The sequence below is a fragment of the Rhinatrema bivittatum genome, chromosome 7 (genome assembly GCF_901001135.1).
Source record: "Rhinatrema bivittatum chromosome 7, aRhiBiv1.1, whole genome shotgun sequence".
In the NCBI taxonomy this organism is placed as follows: Eukaryota; Metazoa; Chordata; class Amphibia; order Gymnophiona; family Rhinatrematidae; genus Rhinatrema; species Rhinatrema bivittatum.
Genome location: NC_042621.1, coordinates 261,488,799 through 261,505,658, shown reverse-complemented (window position 1 = coordinate 261,505,658; position 16,860 = coordinate 261,488,799). Strand labels below are relative to the sequence as shown.

General features: G+C 43.8%; 1 protein-coding gene across 2 annotated transcripts in view; it reads left to right on the top strand.

Annotated features, from left to right (window-relative positions):
- HOGA1 (4-hydroxy-2-oxoglutarate aldolase 1) overlaps positions 1–16,860 on the top strand; it is a 35,161-nt gene that overhangs the window by 5,621 nt on the left and 12,680 nt on the right. For both annotated transcript variants that reach the window (XM_029610155.1, XM_029610154.1), the window contains exons 2-5: positions 2,647–2,775; positions 4,437–4,564; positions 6,037–6,171; positions 9,633–9,729. In XM_029610155.1, the coding sequence (XP_029466015.1) occupies positions 2,647–2,775; positions 4,437–4,564; positions 6,037–6,171; positions 9,633–9,729 (489 nt within the window). The remainder of the gene's footprint in view (positions 1–2,646; positions 2,776–4,436; positions 4,565–6,036; positions 6,172–9,632; positions 9,730–16,860) is intronic.

The following is a 16,860-nucleotide window of genomic DNA, read 5'->3' as shown; positions in this document are numbered from 1 at the left end:
CTTTGAGCTGCGGGGTCCAGATCTTTCTCTGGTTCCTTGAGCACGCTCTGCCCTTCTTTTGTACTCCAGTCTCTTCTGAAGACTTCAAGCCAACTGATGCTTAAGGCTGTGTCTGCTGCAATCCAACCTCTCGCGCTCTCTCAAAACATTAGGGGTCTCTCTACCTCGTGTTCCATGCGGACATCCCAATCTCACTTTTACCACATTATCCAGGGCCAGTGCATGCTATTTATTTATTTTATTTATTTATTTATTGTTTTTGTTATACCGAGTTTCATGATAGGCATCACATCAACCCGGTTTACAAATAACAAGGAGTGTAAAGCATAACGTAACGTAAAAAACAATATTTTCAATAAGAACCTTGAACTTTAAATACAGTGAATCAGAAAAAGGGAGAGGGAAAGTTACAAAAAACAAGGAAAATAAACTTGGGATGGAAGGGGAGAAATTGAACAGCACAATATTTACATTTCAGCCTATTGATACATTTATGAAGTTTATATTTTGCAATCGTCCGCATTGGTGCCCTAGCCTATTGATACATTGATATAATATTATTGATATATTGATATATATTATTGATATATATTATTATATATATATTATATATATATATAATAATATATATATATATATATATATATATATATATATAATAATATATTGATATATATTATTGATATAATAGGCCCTAGCCTATTGATACATTAGAAGTTAGCCTATTAGAATTAGCCTATTGATACATTTATGAAGTTTATATTTTGCAATCGTCCGCATTGGTGCCCTAGATGAACCTTCAGTCATACATCCCCTTCCCTGACTTACCTATTGGTGGCAGCTCCAGATTGCACTCTCTCCTAACAGTGGCAGTGGCTCTAAGACCATGCTCCTTTATTTGGCAGTATTAGCTCTGACGCAGCACCCCTCTGGGCCTCCTTCCCTTGCCGCCCCCAAACTTTTGCTGCTCTAGGCGACCATCTAGTTTGCCTAATAGAAGCACCGGCCCTGACGTTGTCATTGCTCCCATCAGAACATTCCATGGCCTCCTCGCTGAGGGGGAGGCTTCTATCTTTTGGAGCATCCCATCTGTCTTCCTATGTGGTACTTATTCTGAGCACGGGATCCAGCCTTTTAGAGAAGAAAGTCAGGAAATTAGATCAGTGTTTGTCAGCTTTGAAGAGACAGCCAGTTTAACTTAGCAGTGAATGAGCTTGGAGCATGAATAAAGGAGAATCCATTCTAATTAAATTAAAATGCATTACATTATTGGGCTTTTAGAACACAAGGGGGGAATTTCAGGCTGCTAACCCATGGGGTGGTTTCTGCGAACAGCATTACAGAGCTCACAATCCCAGTAACATCTGAAGAATTGCTTCACTGGAAATTGGAGCTCGGATTTTGCATCTAGAGGCATGACAATGGTATGAAGGATTATTTTTGAAAGAATGCATTTGTGCAAGCCTGTCTGTCAGTGTCTTCTGTGATGATCTCTGGCTGGGAGGATGGGTTTTCTTTTGATTTGTACCACTAAATTTAATTTAAGAATTCTCTGCCTTTTATGAAGGTTAAAAACCTGCTCAGTGCAAAATAGAAAGAGGAATAGCCCACTACCCTGAACTTCACACAGTAAAGCATACAAAGATAGTCTAGAGCCACAGTTTTCTAACATAGCACAATGCACCTTCTTTCCCAGAATAAAGGTTTTGATTTTATGTCCTGATGTGGTTTTGAATTGTGTACACTGCATGGCTTAGAATTCATAATTCTATATATATACAGTGATAAAATAGAATAAAATAGAATAAAATAGAATAAAATAGAATAAAATAGAATAAATACTATATACAGTGGAGGGGGCTCCTAGCCCCCTCCACTGTATATAGTATTTATTCTATTTTATTGCACTTTATATATTTATTGCTCCGTTCACCCCTTCTTTATTTTCCTACTCCAAGTTAAGGCTTCCTTGTTATAATGTAACTGTATGCTCTGTATCTCTTGTTGATTGGTTAATTGTATATTCTACTTAGTTCATTGTAAACCGAATTGATTTGATTTGTATCAAGAAATTCGGTATATAAAAGCCTTAATAATAAATAAAAATAAAAATAATTTTTATAAAAGTTCTTTTTTAAACGAATAAATGAAGTTTACAAAATTCTTATAAATTACATTACATGCATCCACTGAAGAGGAAAACACCTCTGCTTGGTTGGCTTAATCCACTTATATGCTTTAAGTCTTCATTCTCTAAACATATCTACTACTATTCTGTAAGGTAATCACTGGGTACCATTTGACCTAAACATAACTGCAGAGGAATCATTAAAGCTTGTTTTCCTGCTGCAGAGTGCTGCTGCTTGTTGGCTGGGCTCTAGCGTTTTTGGGGAGGCCTGCGTGCATTGGGCATTGCTTTCTGAGTAACTTTGTGATCTATAAAGATTACATAAAAACATAAGAAAATAACATGTTGGGTCGGACCATTGAGCCCAGCATCCTGCTTTCAGCACTGGCCTGTCCGGGTCCCTGGCAGATCCCAATGGGGAAAGCTTTTTCCATTCTGCTGACATCCAGAAGTAAGTGGTGGCTGCTGCTAAGGGTTCAGCCTCTGGCATGATGCTCTTATGTACCCTCTTTTCCCAGGTTTCGTGGTCCAGGGGTCCAATGGAGAGTATGCCTATCTTACAAGAGAGGAACGGGTGGAGGTTGTACGCAGAGTCCGCCAGGCAGTTCCAAAGGAGAAGCTTCTCTTGGCTGGATCAGGATGCGAATGTAAGTGGCAGATTTCTGGTCCTCTGAAAGGACGGGTGCCTGTCTTCTAAAGATTGGACTCTGGAAGATTTCTCTGTCTTTTTTTCACATTGCTGCAGACCTGAAGAAATAGAAAATAGCAAGCTGCATGCGCTTTTCAGTCCTATCCCTCTCAAGAAAACCTCTCTTTTCTTTTCCTCAGAATGAGTTGAATGTGTTAGTTTGCTGTACACTTGAGTAAGCATTACATTCTGCATATAGTTCATTTTCATTACATTTTGAAACTCTGCATTGGCAAAATCTGCCTGAATGCTATGTTCATTTATACTGTGCAGCTTTCAGCACCTTGATCCCCTCCTGATTCCCCCTCTCTTTCCATCACTCTCCCTTCTCCCATGCATGCTAAGTGCTATGCAGTTTGTAAGCTCCTCAGAGCAAGGGCTCTGTGTATCTGTGTATGTCAGCACTGAGTGCACCTTATGGTGCTATAGAAATGTTTCATAGTAATAGGACTATTGGCAGATGCACAAGGGCAGTGAATGTGACCTTGTTGACTATAGTACAAGGATGCAATGCAACTTTGCTCAATGTGTATCCAGCCATGTGTTTTTCCTTTACTTAATGGACATCTCATCATGTCTATTCTTATTGCATGTATTGCAACTATACAGAGCACTAAGCTCTAATCCAGCTTCATATATGAAGTCAGGCTCACTTAACTTCCAAAACATTTATTTTAAGTAGCAACTGGATAAACTCATAACTTGATGGTGTTGATAAACCCAGAACTTAATGAAATAGAGTAAGAATAGCTTTCATAGAATCTCTGAACTAATTCCTTCTTGAATATTTCTACTGAATTAGAGTAAAAAGCAATGCTTCCTTAGGCTCTGGGACAGATGCAACTGGTGCAGCTGTCTTGGCTCAGGGCTTTTGTCTTAAATGAAGAATATTTCCCAGGGGAAAAAAAACAAACAACTTCCTGGGGTCTCTAGGGGTGACCAAGTGAAAAAAAGATTGCATCTTGAGTTAGGACATGGAAAACACAGAGTATCCTATGAAAGCACAGCAAGTCTCCCATAATGCAACATTCCTGACCTATTAGGTTAAAGGTTACATATTAGATTTCAGTATTACCCACATCAATCAGTACAACCCCTAGGTGGCAGTATAACACAGTATAAGCTGTGCTTACAGTCCATTCAGCATTAAGTGTTTATAGGTAGATTTAGATTTTCTTTAGTATAACTCGGCCTTAGTGTGTGCGTATGTCTATCAGGAGATCCCAACCTTGAAAGTTTATTTATTTGATTGATTGAGTTTTATATACCATCATTCGGTAATGCCATCACAACGGTTTACATATTTCAACAGGGGGATAAAAAGGTTACATATTTTCAAAAAGGGGATCTATATATAGGCAACATCGTCAGGGTAAAGGTAGGGTAGATGTATAGAGCGGTAAAGAGGAGTGATGTAATAATGTGGCGGTTAACAAGCTACGGGAACATATGAATTATCAGCTGGAGGTGGTTCGGAGTACTGGTGTCCAAGGAAACTGAGCAAGTTAAAGTTCAGTCGCTGAGGTATTGTTGTGAGAGTTTGGGTGTCATTGTAAGCTTTGACAAATTAGTGACAAAGTGTTTACAATATCTGTTTCTTTCCTCACCTTCTTTTCCAAGCCACACAAGCCACTGTTGAGATGACACACCGTATGGTCCAGGCAGGAGCAGATGCAGTGCTGGTAGTCACACCGTGCTACTATCGTGGGCGAATGACCAGTGCAGCTCTCATTCACCATTACACTCAGGTAATGTCTGCATGACAGTAGATATCTCATCTTAGAGACAAGGTGCCTGTGCTAATGTACAGAGAGGCAGAGTATTGTACACAGCTGGTTTTTTGCTGATGTGTAAGAGCGGTACCCAAGATTTATGGTAGAGTCTCACCCATCTTAGGAAAAGCAGACCCCAATGATAAGACTCCACTTTGCATGTAAACTGGTTGTGTTCCAGGTGATACATCCATGCATGTTTCTTGGACAGGAGCTCAAATTAAAATGTAAAGCAGAGATGACATCTCCTTTAACTACACAATGCTTTTGTGTACAATCGCACCTCATTCTGAGGGGTGGGAGAGGTTCAGTAGTTTTTGTTTTGTTTTGGTTTTTTTAAGTAAAGTTCACTGAAAGAGAATTATTCATATTTTTCTTGAAAATACATTTGCTTTCTTATGCCAGACCTGGCAGTTTGAGGGAAGACCTGTGATGGAAAAGAGGGTCTTAACTTCCCACTGAAATGCATCAAAATGGGAGAATATTTGGGATGGAGATAGCCGGCCATTGGAAATGCCTTTTGGCCCATTAAGATGGAGCCTCTCCCCTGAAGAAGGGGGCATGGGCTGGACAGAGTTGAGAAGGCGGTGAAAGTCGTCGCCAAGCTTCTGTTTTCTATTGATTATGTTGGGAAGAAGTTTAGGCATTGGGTTAATACTGAATTTGATTCATGAGAATTTGGATGTATGTTTCCAGTTTTATGATTTGTGTGTTATGTGATATTTGTGTGGTTTTGTATTTCCCTTTGCTTGTGTTCTGCTTGGAGCGTGCAGTATATAATTAAATAAATCACAAAACCCCCTATCCTCCAGCAGGGAAGCAACACATTACATGGCAGGTAATATGCATGGCTGTATTATCATCCAGCAACACTGGCAGCATGGGTGAGCCGAAGCCATGTCCAGCCCTCTGCATTCTTAAGTTCACTCTAGCAGTCCCACAGCTGCTAAACCCCTAGGCTAAGCCTTAAAACTGAACTGCTCAACTTTTGCTCCTTATCTTTCTTTGCTAACCCTCCCAAAATGAGCGGATTTGATTTTCAGCCTGAAAAGAAGTGCCATCAAATCTTAGCCTCTGCAGAACAAAAAAAAAAAAGGGGGGTCTGCATGAAATCCATAGACTCAAGCAGACTAAGATAGATGTAAGACCTGATTTTTCAGCTTGCAAGCTTCCTCGGGCTCCTACTTCAACCCTGGTCACTCTGATGTGACGGAAACATAGCTGGAGGCTTTCCCCGACTTGTGTTGCAGTGGCAATCCCCCCGGGCAGGGCGGCACAGCTGACTGCTCCCCTTGAGCCCCGATACCTTCCGCCAGCCAGCAAGGGTCCCTGCTCTATTACAACCAGGGAGCTGAGAGCACATTTTATGCTTTGAAAAAAGGAACTCCTTACCTACAAGATCTTCTCTGAAGGTCGCTCCAAACCCTGCTGTGTCTTTTGTCTTTCAGGTAGCGGATTTGTCTCCAGTCCCAGTGGTTCTGTACAGCGTTCCTGCCAACACCAGCCTGGAGCTGCCTGTGGATGCGGTCGTTGCCCTCTCCCAGCATCCCAACATCGCAGGACTCAAGGACAGTGGAGGAGATGTAAGTCTCACCTTTTAGGAAGGCAGAATGAGTGTAAGCTCCTGTTTAGTAGAGATTTAAGGTGGTTTCTAAATGAAATGTTTTTCATTCACTCGGGGTCCACATGAATTGAGTAACATCACAATGTAGGGAGGTATCTTCTGTTTTACTACTAATAGGAATCTTAATAGCCAAAGAAATGCACAGGCCCCAAAAGGCATGGTCACGGGAGGAGAGAGACTTTTACCCAGGTGGACTTTAAAACTGCACTGTGTCAATCGAAAATGGAAGAACTTTTGTCCTGTTGCACTGAAGGATCCCTTATCGGATGTCTCAATAGGAGCAAAGCAGACAGAGAGACAATATGACTTCAGCTCCTAAGCCAGGGTCAGGGATGAGCCAAGGCGAGTCCATAGGTCAGAGAGAAATTATGATACTGGCACGACAGCTTGACATACAGACGTGAAGAAATGGGGAGGGGGGAACAAGACCTACAACGTGGCAGGACCCCTCCCGAAATAATGGTGAGGGGGGAACAAGACCCACAACGTGGCAGGATCCCTCCCGAAATAATGGTGAAGGGGGAACAAGACCTGCAACGTGGCAGGATCCCTCCCGAAATAATGGTGAGGGGGGAACAAGACCTGCAACGTGGCAGGACCCCTCCCAAAATAATGGTGAGGGGGGAACAAGACCTACAACGTGGCAGGATCCCTCCCGAAATAATGGTGAGGGGGGAACAAGACCTGCAACGTGGCAGGACCCCTCCCGAAATAATGGTGAGGGGGGAACAAGACCTACAACGTGGCAGGATCCCTCCCGAAATAATGGTGAGGGGGGAACAAGACCTGCAACGTGGCAGGACCCCTTCCGAAATAATGGTGAGGGGGGAACAAGACCTACAACGTGGCAGGACCCCTTCCGAAATAATGGGGAGGGGGGAACAAGACCTGCAATGTGGTAAAAGACCCTCCGCCCACCACGAGGTTATGCATGAGATTATGCACATTCATCAGCTGGGAATTAAAGAGAGGGAGGCAAAGAAGGGAGAGGGAGGAATGGACCCCCTGGAGAGAGGCTGAAGTGAAGGACCCCTGAAGGAGGAAAAGGGGAGGCACAAACCCTGAATGAAAAACCTGGAGAGCGACCCTGAAACCTGTGCCGAAGCATCCCTGAAAGTGAAAGGGGGGGAGGGGGACCAGAAGGAGACCAGCACTCCCTGCTATGGAGAAGGGAGAAGCCCGGGTGTGGAGGGACGAGGTGCCTGCTCCGGTGTGGAGAGTGGCACGGAGTCTGTGACAGTGAGGGGCTAAGGCCAATAACATTTTTACTAATTTCATGGAGTGGGGATGTGGGGACTGCACCTACTAGCCCGGAAGGATTTAAAAACATTTTTTTAAATTGCTGTTTAACTGCCTATATTTTGAATGCACCCAGTTAAGATAAAAGTATTCCAGGATCACGTTCCCGGGTAACTTTAGGATTGCTCTTAGGCATATCTGGATTTAGCTGGATAATTTATATGACTAGCTCTGAATAGCATCTCTTAACTCAAACTTGGAATACCTCCAACTTTTCTGGATCAATTTTATCCAAGTAATGAATTACCCAAATAACAAGTTGACTTAGGGAATAACCACTGCTATTACTGGCGTTAGTCGCTTGACATCTCTGTAATGTTTGGGTACCTGCCAGGTTCTTATGGCCTGGATTGGCCACTGTTGGAAACAGGATGCTGGGCTTGACGGACCCTTGGTCTGACCCAGCATGGCAACGTCTTATGTTCTTAACATCTATCTGGTTAGAAAGGCTGGAAATTTGCCCGAGGACTCTCCGGGAAGGATACAGAGAGCGCATTTGTTCTTTTGCCACCTTCGGAGAGGCGGCTGTGTGCTGGGCAGTGCTATTACCGGAGACGCGGACGGAGATCCTGCATGGCACTGCAGCTGCCAGCCCCGCCTCACTTGTCCATAAAACGGTGGCCTCTGTTTCTGGTTACTTCGTTTAACCTTCCCAAGCCCAGACATTGAGAGAGAATGGATGGCAGTCGTGATGCCCACTGCGAGGTCAGCCTGGCGTTTTATTTTGTGTGCATGCAGGAGAGGACCTGCGGATGGCATTTTTTTTCTGCAGCCAAGACATCCTGCCGCCTCCACCCCCAACATTGGAGAGTATTTTTGGACGTGAGCATTTATCTGCTTGATGCATCAGTTGTAGATCAGGAAAGGTAGGAGCAGGGCCAGGAGATGAGAGTTGGGTTCCTGTGCTAAGGGGCCGAAGGGAGAGTGCATATCACAGCCTCTTGTTTTGTTGCTAACCCCTTTCCTGGTGTTGGGTTTTTGAGGGAATAAATGCATCCGGCTCTATAAACACTGACGTGTGGACGTGTTTACAGCAAGCAATTGGGTTTATTGTTGACTGCACGTGTTACACCTCTAGAATAATTTTAGATTTTCTTGCCAGAATCAAAAATGTACCGAAAACCCCATCGGTTCTTGTGCAGTTGGTAAAAGAAGCAAAATCATTAGTATGAATTAAAATTGAAAGCGAAGCACTCTCAGGGTTGGAAAAATTGTGAATTTAAAAAGGATAAATGCTGGTACCGTAATGTCGTTTGACCCCCGTGTGTTTTCGTTTTGATTGTATTTTTTTCCAGTCTCTGACTGTTTTCTTTAGCTTTTTTTGACCATTGTTTAACCTTTCCCATGGAAATGTTGAACGTTTTAGGGCTGGGATGGATCGGTGGCTGATGCCGGTTTTCCAGCCCCAGTGCTGTAACAAAGCTCTGTAAAGGGAAGCAGCAACCAAACCCAAACGAGCTCAGCTAATGGCCAATGAGGTCGCCTCTTGTTGCACGTGTTTGCTGCTATTAATCAGATGCTGGCAGGTTCCCGATCCTCATGCTAGCAGTTCCCTCTCCAATAAATACACTTCCCATAGACTCTTGCTTGCCATGGATAACTTTCTTGACCAGACTGCAAACTCCGTCGAGCAGAAACTTGCTCCTGTGTGTCTCTGTACAGCTCTGCCTATGACTAGCAGCACTTTAGAAATAGGCGGTAGTAGTATTCAGTTTTGGATTACCTCTGGCTTCACTCTGTTCTTTCCATCACGCCAGGATTAAATGCAGAATAGTTTCCCTTTGTGCTCAAACTTAATTTCAGAGTTACATTTAATCCAATTAGTTGCTCCTGGAATAATGAATCAAAGTGTGAAACTACCTTTCTGGATAGGATTAGTTAGTGTAGGATTAATATGCTATTTGCTTTCCAACACTTTCCCTAGTGTGAAACTGAGCAGCAGCAAGTGTGGAATGAGTGTACTTTCACTATTAGATTTGAGAAATGTGTAAAAACTGTTAGTGAGCAATGCAAGAAATTCCAAGCATGTTATCCTCCTGATCAGAGGATTGGGCATTAAAGAGGAGCCTACCGAATTCCATAATAGTGTCAGTGTTTAATCATATTTATATTTTTTTGTAGATAACGCGCCTTGCCTCGATTGTTCACAAAACCCATCCACAGGACTTCCAGGTGTTATCCGGATCGGCAGGATTCCTGCTCGCAGGGTACTGTGTGGGTAGGTTGATTAGAACTTTCCTCATTTACTCTCAGGATCTGATGTGGCAGAGGCTTTTCTCTTTTTCTGTGCCTTGGGGGAGAATGCCGTTATCAATCAGGCCCCTTGTTGAGTGTTTGGGAGCAGCAGTAGCAGTCGTATTTTTTGAGAGCTGTGCTATCCTTTTTATAGGTTTGCAAAGTGACCCACCAGGACCTGATTTTTGGTTTTTCCAGGAGTGGCCGCTGACAGCCACCTCCTGACTTGGTTGGCAGCACCAGGCAGATTCTCTCATTCCCTGGGCTGGCAAGGCTTGGGCAGTCCACGCTTTGATGGTAGGCAGTGACTGAAGGAGGCACAATGTCCGCTTTCTCCAAGTGATACTTGCCAGCTATGTAAGACAGAGTTGCAGGCAGATCCAGTGTTGGACGAGACAGTGACATTGTGTTAATGACGGCACCTAAAACCCCATCCATTCTGCTCAGCAAGTTGATTAGGGTAGTAACTGTTGGAGGTTGCACCTAAAGGTGAGAGTTTACTCCATTTCTTAAGTTACCACCTCTAGCCACTGGACATCCTCTCTGTTTGTCCCATGCCCTTTTGAATTCCGTTACCGTTCTTGTCTTCACAGCCTCTTCCAGGAGGGCATTCATGCATCCACCACCCTTTCATGAAAGAATATTTCCTGACCTTGTTCCTGAGTCTTACCCCCTTGGAGTTTCAGATCAACTTCTTTTTCCATAGAAAAGGTTTGATTTTTGTGCCTCGTTAATTTTTTTTTCAGGTGTCTGAAAGTCTGCATCGTATCTCCCCTGTCGCTTCTCTCTTCCAGAGTTTACATATTTAGATCCTTCAGTCTCATTTCATAAGTCTTTCGGTGCAGATCTCACAGCATTTTGGTCGCCATTTTCTGAATTGCTTCCATACTGTCTTTTTTTTTTTTCTTTTTCTTTTTGAGATCCGGTCTCCAGAACTGGGCCCAGTACTCTGGGTGAGGCCTCTCTAAGGAGCTGTACAGGGGCAGCATCACTTCCCTTTTCCTGCTGGTTCTGACTCTCTCTCTCTCTCTCTCCCAGCATGCCTGCGGTCTTAGCCACCGCTTTGCCCCATTGCTTCGCTGCCTTCAGATCATCGGACTCTATAACCCCGAGGTCTCTCTCCCGGCCTTTCGCCTCCCATCATGCACAGCTCCTTTAGGTTACCCTAGCCCAGATGCTTGACGCTGTATTTATCGGCCTTGAATCTCAGCTGCCAAACCTTCGACCGCGCCTTCAGCTTTCTTAGAGCACTTCTCATTTTCTCTGTTCCTTCAGGTGTGTCCACTCTCTTGCAGGTCCTAGTGTCATCCATGAAAAGACAAACTTTACCTTCTAATCCCTCTGCAATATCGCTCACAAAAATATTGAACAGAACCGATCTTGAGGAAGTCCACTTATCGCTCTCCTCTCTTCGGAATAGGTGCCATTTACCACTACTCGCTGTCACCTGTCAGTCGGCCAGTTTATAATCCATTCTACCAGCTTGGGCCTCATTCAGAGGCTTTGCATTTTATTTGTGAGCCTCCCGTCTGGGACCGTATCAAAAGCCTTGCTGAAATCCAAGTGCTCGCCCTTGATCTAATTCTCTAGACAGTCAGATTCATTTCACATGACTGTCCTCTGGTTACAACCAGGCTGCCTCAGATCCTGTAACCCGCTGGACTGTAGATAGTTCTCTGTCCTTTCCTTTAGCAGAGCGTCCGTTAATTTTCCCCGGAACTGAGGTAAGGCTAACCGGCCTGTAGTGTCCAGTCTCCTTCCTGCTATCGCTTTTGTGAAGCAAGACCGCAGGAGCCCTTCTCCCATCTCGTGGTAGGTACCACGCCCGTCTCCAAACCAAATAAGCCTGATACTTCACGTTCAACCCATATCCAGCATAGCTCTCTGCTTCAACGGCAGGGGAGAAGAAAAACTGATACTTCACGCATATCCAGCATAGCTCCCTGCTTCAACGGCAGGGGAGAAGAAAAACAACCAATAAGGGCTGAATAACATAGTCTGGGTAAAACAAATAAGCATGGGTGTAGCTTGCTTATTGCGGCGGTTACTTCCCCTACTACCCCTAACTAATCAAGCTTGATATTTCACTTGGATGCAGCTCCATCACTGCTCTCTACATTAATGGTGGGGGTGGAAGGGAAATAGAACCAAAGAGCTAAGAGAAACAGATAAGTATGAGAAAAAATGTGTGAAGATTGCTGGGTAGACTGGATGGGCCGTTTGGTCTTCTTCTGCCGTCACTTCTATGTTTCTATATGTTTCTGCAGCTTGCTGAGCAGTGGCAGCCCTGTGGGCACTGCGGGCTCCCTTCGCTTTAGGCACACGGTATTGCACGAACTGGATGAGGCAAAATGCTTATTCTCCTCTGCCTGCAAGTGAAACAGAACTCATTTTTCATTGTATTCATAAACAACTTTTATAAATTCTAGAATCTAATCAAAGTGGCGAACGTAATACATGAACAAGGCATCAACATAAAGCATAGAAAGAGAGAAAGTAGTCCAACAAAGACAAATCCATATACGTAAAACCTTATAAAGGGTAACATGTAGGAAGACGCGAGTAAAAACCAAAAACACAAACTCGTGGCACATTTTTTTTTTACATATATTAAAGCTAGCTGCCCCTGTTGATTCAGCTTGCAGAACAAGGAAGGCTCTGATCTCCAGCAATGAGACCTTTCACTGGTTCAGAGGAAACGTGTGCCATAGCAGCCAGGCAGTCACCTGCATCTGTGCAGAACAGAATCTCACTGTGAATGGGGAAGGAGAGTGAAATTGTCTGTAGTGGGTTTTTTATGTAACAGCCTTTTGGAGTGCCCCACACGGGAGCTGTGAAGTGCGGCAGGGACTGAAATGTTGGCAGCATTTGTGACTAGCAGAACCAGGCGTTGCCTGAATTCTCCCCTGACGGTGATGCAGAGTTTGGCCAGGAGCAAGTAGTGTGCACGAGGTATTGTGTGTGACCAAGACTGGGGCTCTAAAAATGCCACACGTGTGAATGCCCTTCAGATTCTGGAGGATTTGGTATATGAGCCGATTGGTTGTGCCATCCATGGCATGACATATATCTGGGGGGGGGGGGGGGGGGGAGGGATGATTTGCACAGCTCCATCTGGAATCAATATCACCCCATTCCAGCATGATCCCTGGCTTTCCACGGCTTTGCTTTTAATTTTGAAATGCAGTGATGGTGAATGTTGTATAATCTTCTGTTTAAGACCCACACCTCTTCCTTTTCTCACACTGAAATAATTTCAGTCCACTTAAATGAAAACCCTTAAAAGCTTCCTGAACTTCAGCTGTATAAGCAGTGGCGTAACCAGAACTAAATTCTTTTTTGTTTGGGGGGACGACGACACAAGATTAACATGCATGGACAGTAGACGTACAGGTCTAGGCCCTACTAGTTGTACTGTTAGCGATAAATAATGCTTTGGGGCCTGATTTTAAAAAGCATTTACATGTGTAAAACTGGGTTTTACTCTAGTAAATGCACTTGTACTCCAGTAAATGGCTCTTGAAAATTGCTGTGATAGTATGTTACTTTTAATAACTGCTTTGAAAATTCACCTGATAGCATGCAGCCTCAATGGATTTCTAAGTATTCTGCGACAGCCATCATGCATCATGAGGGACCTTTTAAAATATTTGAATTCTATTATTTCAAGCACTTACCATCATTATAAATGCCTTATTAATCTGGATTAAATTTATTATATTTATTGTAGTTTACTTTTTACACAATATTGTGCATTTAAAACAAATATCAATGTATTATTTTATGAATCTTCATTCCAAAAATGCAGAGCAAATCATAACTACAGTCATAAAATTTAAGATTTGCAATGGGTGTAAAACAGAACTAGGACATGAAAAATATATACATTCAAATTCTGGTGTCACCTCAGTGACAGCAAAACAAACTCCCTCCACTGCCAAACATTTTGTGAAATAAGGCAAACTCTTACAAAAAAAAAAGATAAAGATACCTAGAACCTTGCCATACCATTCCATACCATACCATAAGAGCAGTAACTCGCAGGACTCAAACAGTAGCAATCTAATCTACGAAAAGACAACAAAGAAAATTATACACCAGGCCCTAGAACACTAATACACCACCTACTGGGCAAACAGAACAAGCCGGACTGCTATAAATCCTTACAGAGAAACTACACACTAGTCAAAATACTGCATCTCTGTCACACATGCATATCGCAGACAGACCCTTACCTAACACAGAATAAGGGGCTACAAATTAGAAACGGAAACAGGCAGAGAAAACTGAAATGGAAAGCCAAAGAAACCAGTTTCTGGACTCTCTGGAATACTGAAGAAAAAGCAAAATACAAATGTATAAGAAATGCACATTCCAAAGATGGCATATTCCAATCGCTGAAAGGCAAAACAATTTTTTTTACCTTTTGTTGTCTGATCTTATTCTTCTAATCAGTTGGTCCCAGTCCTTCTATTTTTCCTTTGTCTGTCTTTTCCTTATTCCTTTTTCAGTCTTTCATTCTTTTCTTCTCTCTCTTCCTGTCTTCTTTCCTTCCTCCTTCATACACACACAGGCTCTCACATGCGCTTCCACACATCCCATTCTTGCATGATCTCTCACATGCTCGCTCTCACCCAGTATCTCAAACACACACTCACTGTCGCATACTATCACTCACAGGCTCCCATTCCCCCACATACACAACCAGGCTCTACTCTTACATGCTCTCTTACACAACTTTATATTACCACACAAACACAGACTCTCATAAGCAAGCTCCCACTCCCACACATATGTACATATATAGACTGCCACTTTCTCACATACATACAGGCTCTCACTCTCACATGCTGTCTCATACTCAGACTCACATTCCCCCCCCCCCCGACAGATGCACAAAGGCTCTCACATTTACAATATGCTCTCACACACAGCTTCGTATGCACACACACATTCTCTCTCTCTCTCCCTCTCACATCCAGACAGGTTCCCATTCACACCATATACAAAACAAAGGCAGGCTCCCCATTGGGAGCAGAATGGGAAGCTCCTATGTCTGCATGAGATCAGCATAAAAGCACCTATCGGCTGCACATATACTTGCTACAGGGCCAGCACACTTGAAGGAGCGAGAGGACAGGCAAGTTATTTATTTTCTTTGATCTGTGGTGTTGTTATAAAGCATAGACAATAGCAAGTACTTTGCAGGCTAAAGACTGGACCATTCCCATAGGACTGGGCTAGTGTCTTGCTAAAAAGTAGTAGTGCTCCACCTGTGGTTTGACCGTTGTACTGTCAGGTATTTCAGACTGCAGTGCACACTTTTCTCCATGATCCTGGTCCCAGCGGAGGTCCTCTTCTCACTGAGCAGATCGCTTCTTTGATCCTTAGTGTTCATCTAGAAGAGAACGTCCTCCTGATATCGCGCTAGGAGAAAGAAACCTAGGTCTAACCCTTGTACATTTCCAGATGTGAAGCAGCACAAAAGAATGAGGATTATTAAGGACGAGACAGTGAAGGGGACAGGGCACATTACATGACAGTTGTGGTACTGGAGTTTGTGTCAGGTCTAGAAACGAAGGCAGAATATCCAACTTGCACAGCTGGGTTGGCACTTAATTGTTCCTGTGTTGCCAGATGGGAAATAATCAGAGCCCCTGGTTTCCTGTGATTCATTTTTCAAGATTCTGTGAAAAGAGTTGGCAAATTCAGTGGTAGATTTTTCAAATGTTTGTGGCAAATTAGCATAATTCTGCTCCACTTCTCTCACCCTGCATGCTGCCTGGGAAGGGAGGGCTGGCGCATGAAGCAGAGAGTTAGCGTGTGTGTGTGTGTGTGGGGGGGGGGGGGGTGGGGGTGCTGGTGCTGAGACAGAAGGCCATTGAATCAACCCTGCAGGCACTCTGTAGCTTCCTGTAGATGATTCAATTAGCATGGGAGAGCTTCAAGTTCATTGAACGGCAGGTTGTATATTGTGCACCATTCCCCCAGGCTCCCGTGATTCTACAGCGTAGGAGAAATTACATAATTAGCCTGTTGCCTCAAGATTTAAAACCTGCTGCAGAATCAACAAACCTAAAGCTCTGCCAGGGCCAGGCACGAACTGTTTTTTCTTCCCCAAAAACGCACTCTCTCTCACACACACACACACACACACACATTTCTGCAGGGGGCAGCAACTGCTTTCTACCATCAGTTCTGCTCTACTTCATTGGGTCACAAGTTTGAAACTCAAATGGTATTTCCAGTCACTGAGGCTGGGGCTGAAGCCTTAATTATTTGCACTGCTGCTCCCAAGTTTCAGACTTGTGCTAATTCAGCTCTTGCCTGTTCTTTGCTCTGCAGCGTCTGCCTCAGGATCATACCCCTTCCCCTCCTCTTCCCTGCAGAAGAGGAGTGGAAGGGCTGGATTAGGTAGCAGAGTGGCTGCTCTCTGCCCCCCAGGCTTACCCCCCCCCCCTCCCTCTCTCCTTCTCTGGGGGGCGGGGATGAGGGACTGGAGCAGAACATCCCTACTGCCCTGCCTCCTGTCTTGAGTCTGAAAAGAAGTGGTGGAACTGTGTTCCAGGCCATTGCCCCGCAGAGGAAGCTCTGCCAGGATGTATTATGGAACTCTGTGGCTGCTTCTGTCCCACAGCTGGCAGAGACGGCATTAGTTTCATTTTAACAGCGTGACAAACTCTGCTGACGCTGAGCACAGCTTCAGAGTACCTAAGCTCATATACTCCGAAAGACAGCCAGCCCAGGACTTTCTCAAGAAAGTATAAAGAGGATGCTTCCACTATATTTCAATCCAAAATAAAAGTGTCATTTCACACTTAAATGTCTGTAACATGGCTTTACTTGATAAATAATGGAGTTTTATAGATGGTAAATTGTGTATTGCTAAATAGTTTAAATGTTGTTTAATAGTGAAAGGTTTCAGTGTAAAAAAAAAAAAAAAAGAGATGTGAGACTTTATGCAAAATTATGCAAATTTGCCACATAATTGCCACTGAATCTTGAAAAGTCTGCCAAAGGAAAATGGGATAAGTGAGTATGCGGCAACAATCTAAGTGTGAGGTTTCTCAGGGCCACACAATTGTAGAGGCTTAGGGGCACTGGATATACTGTA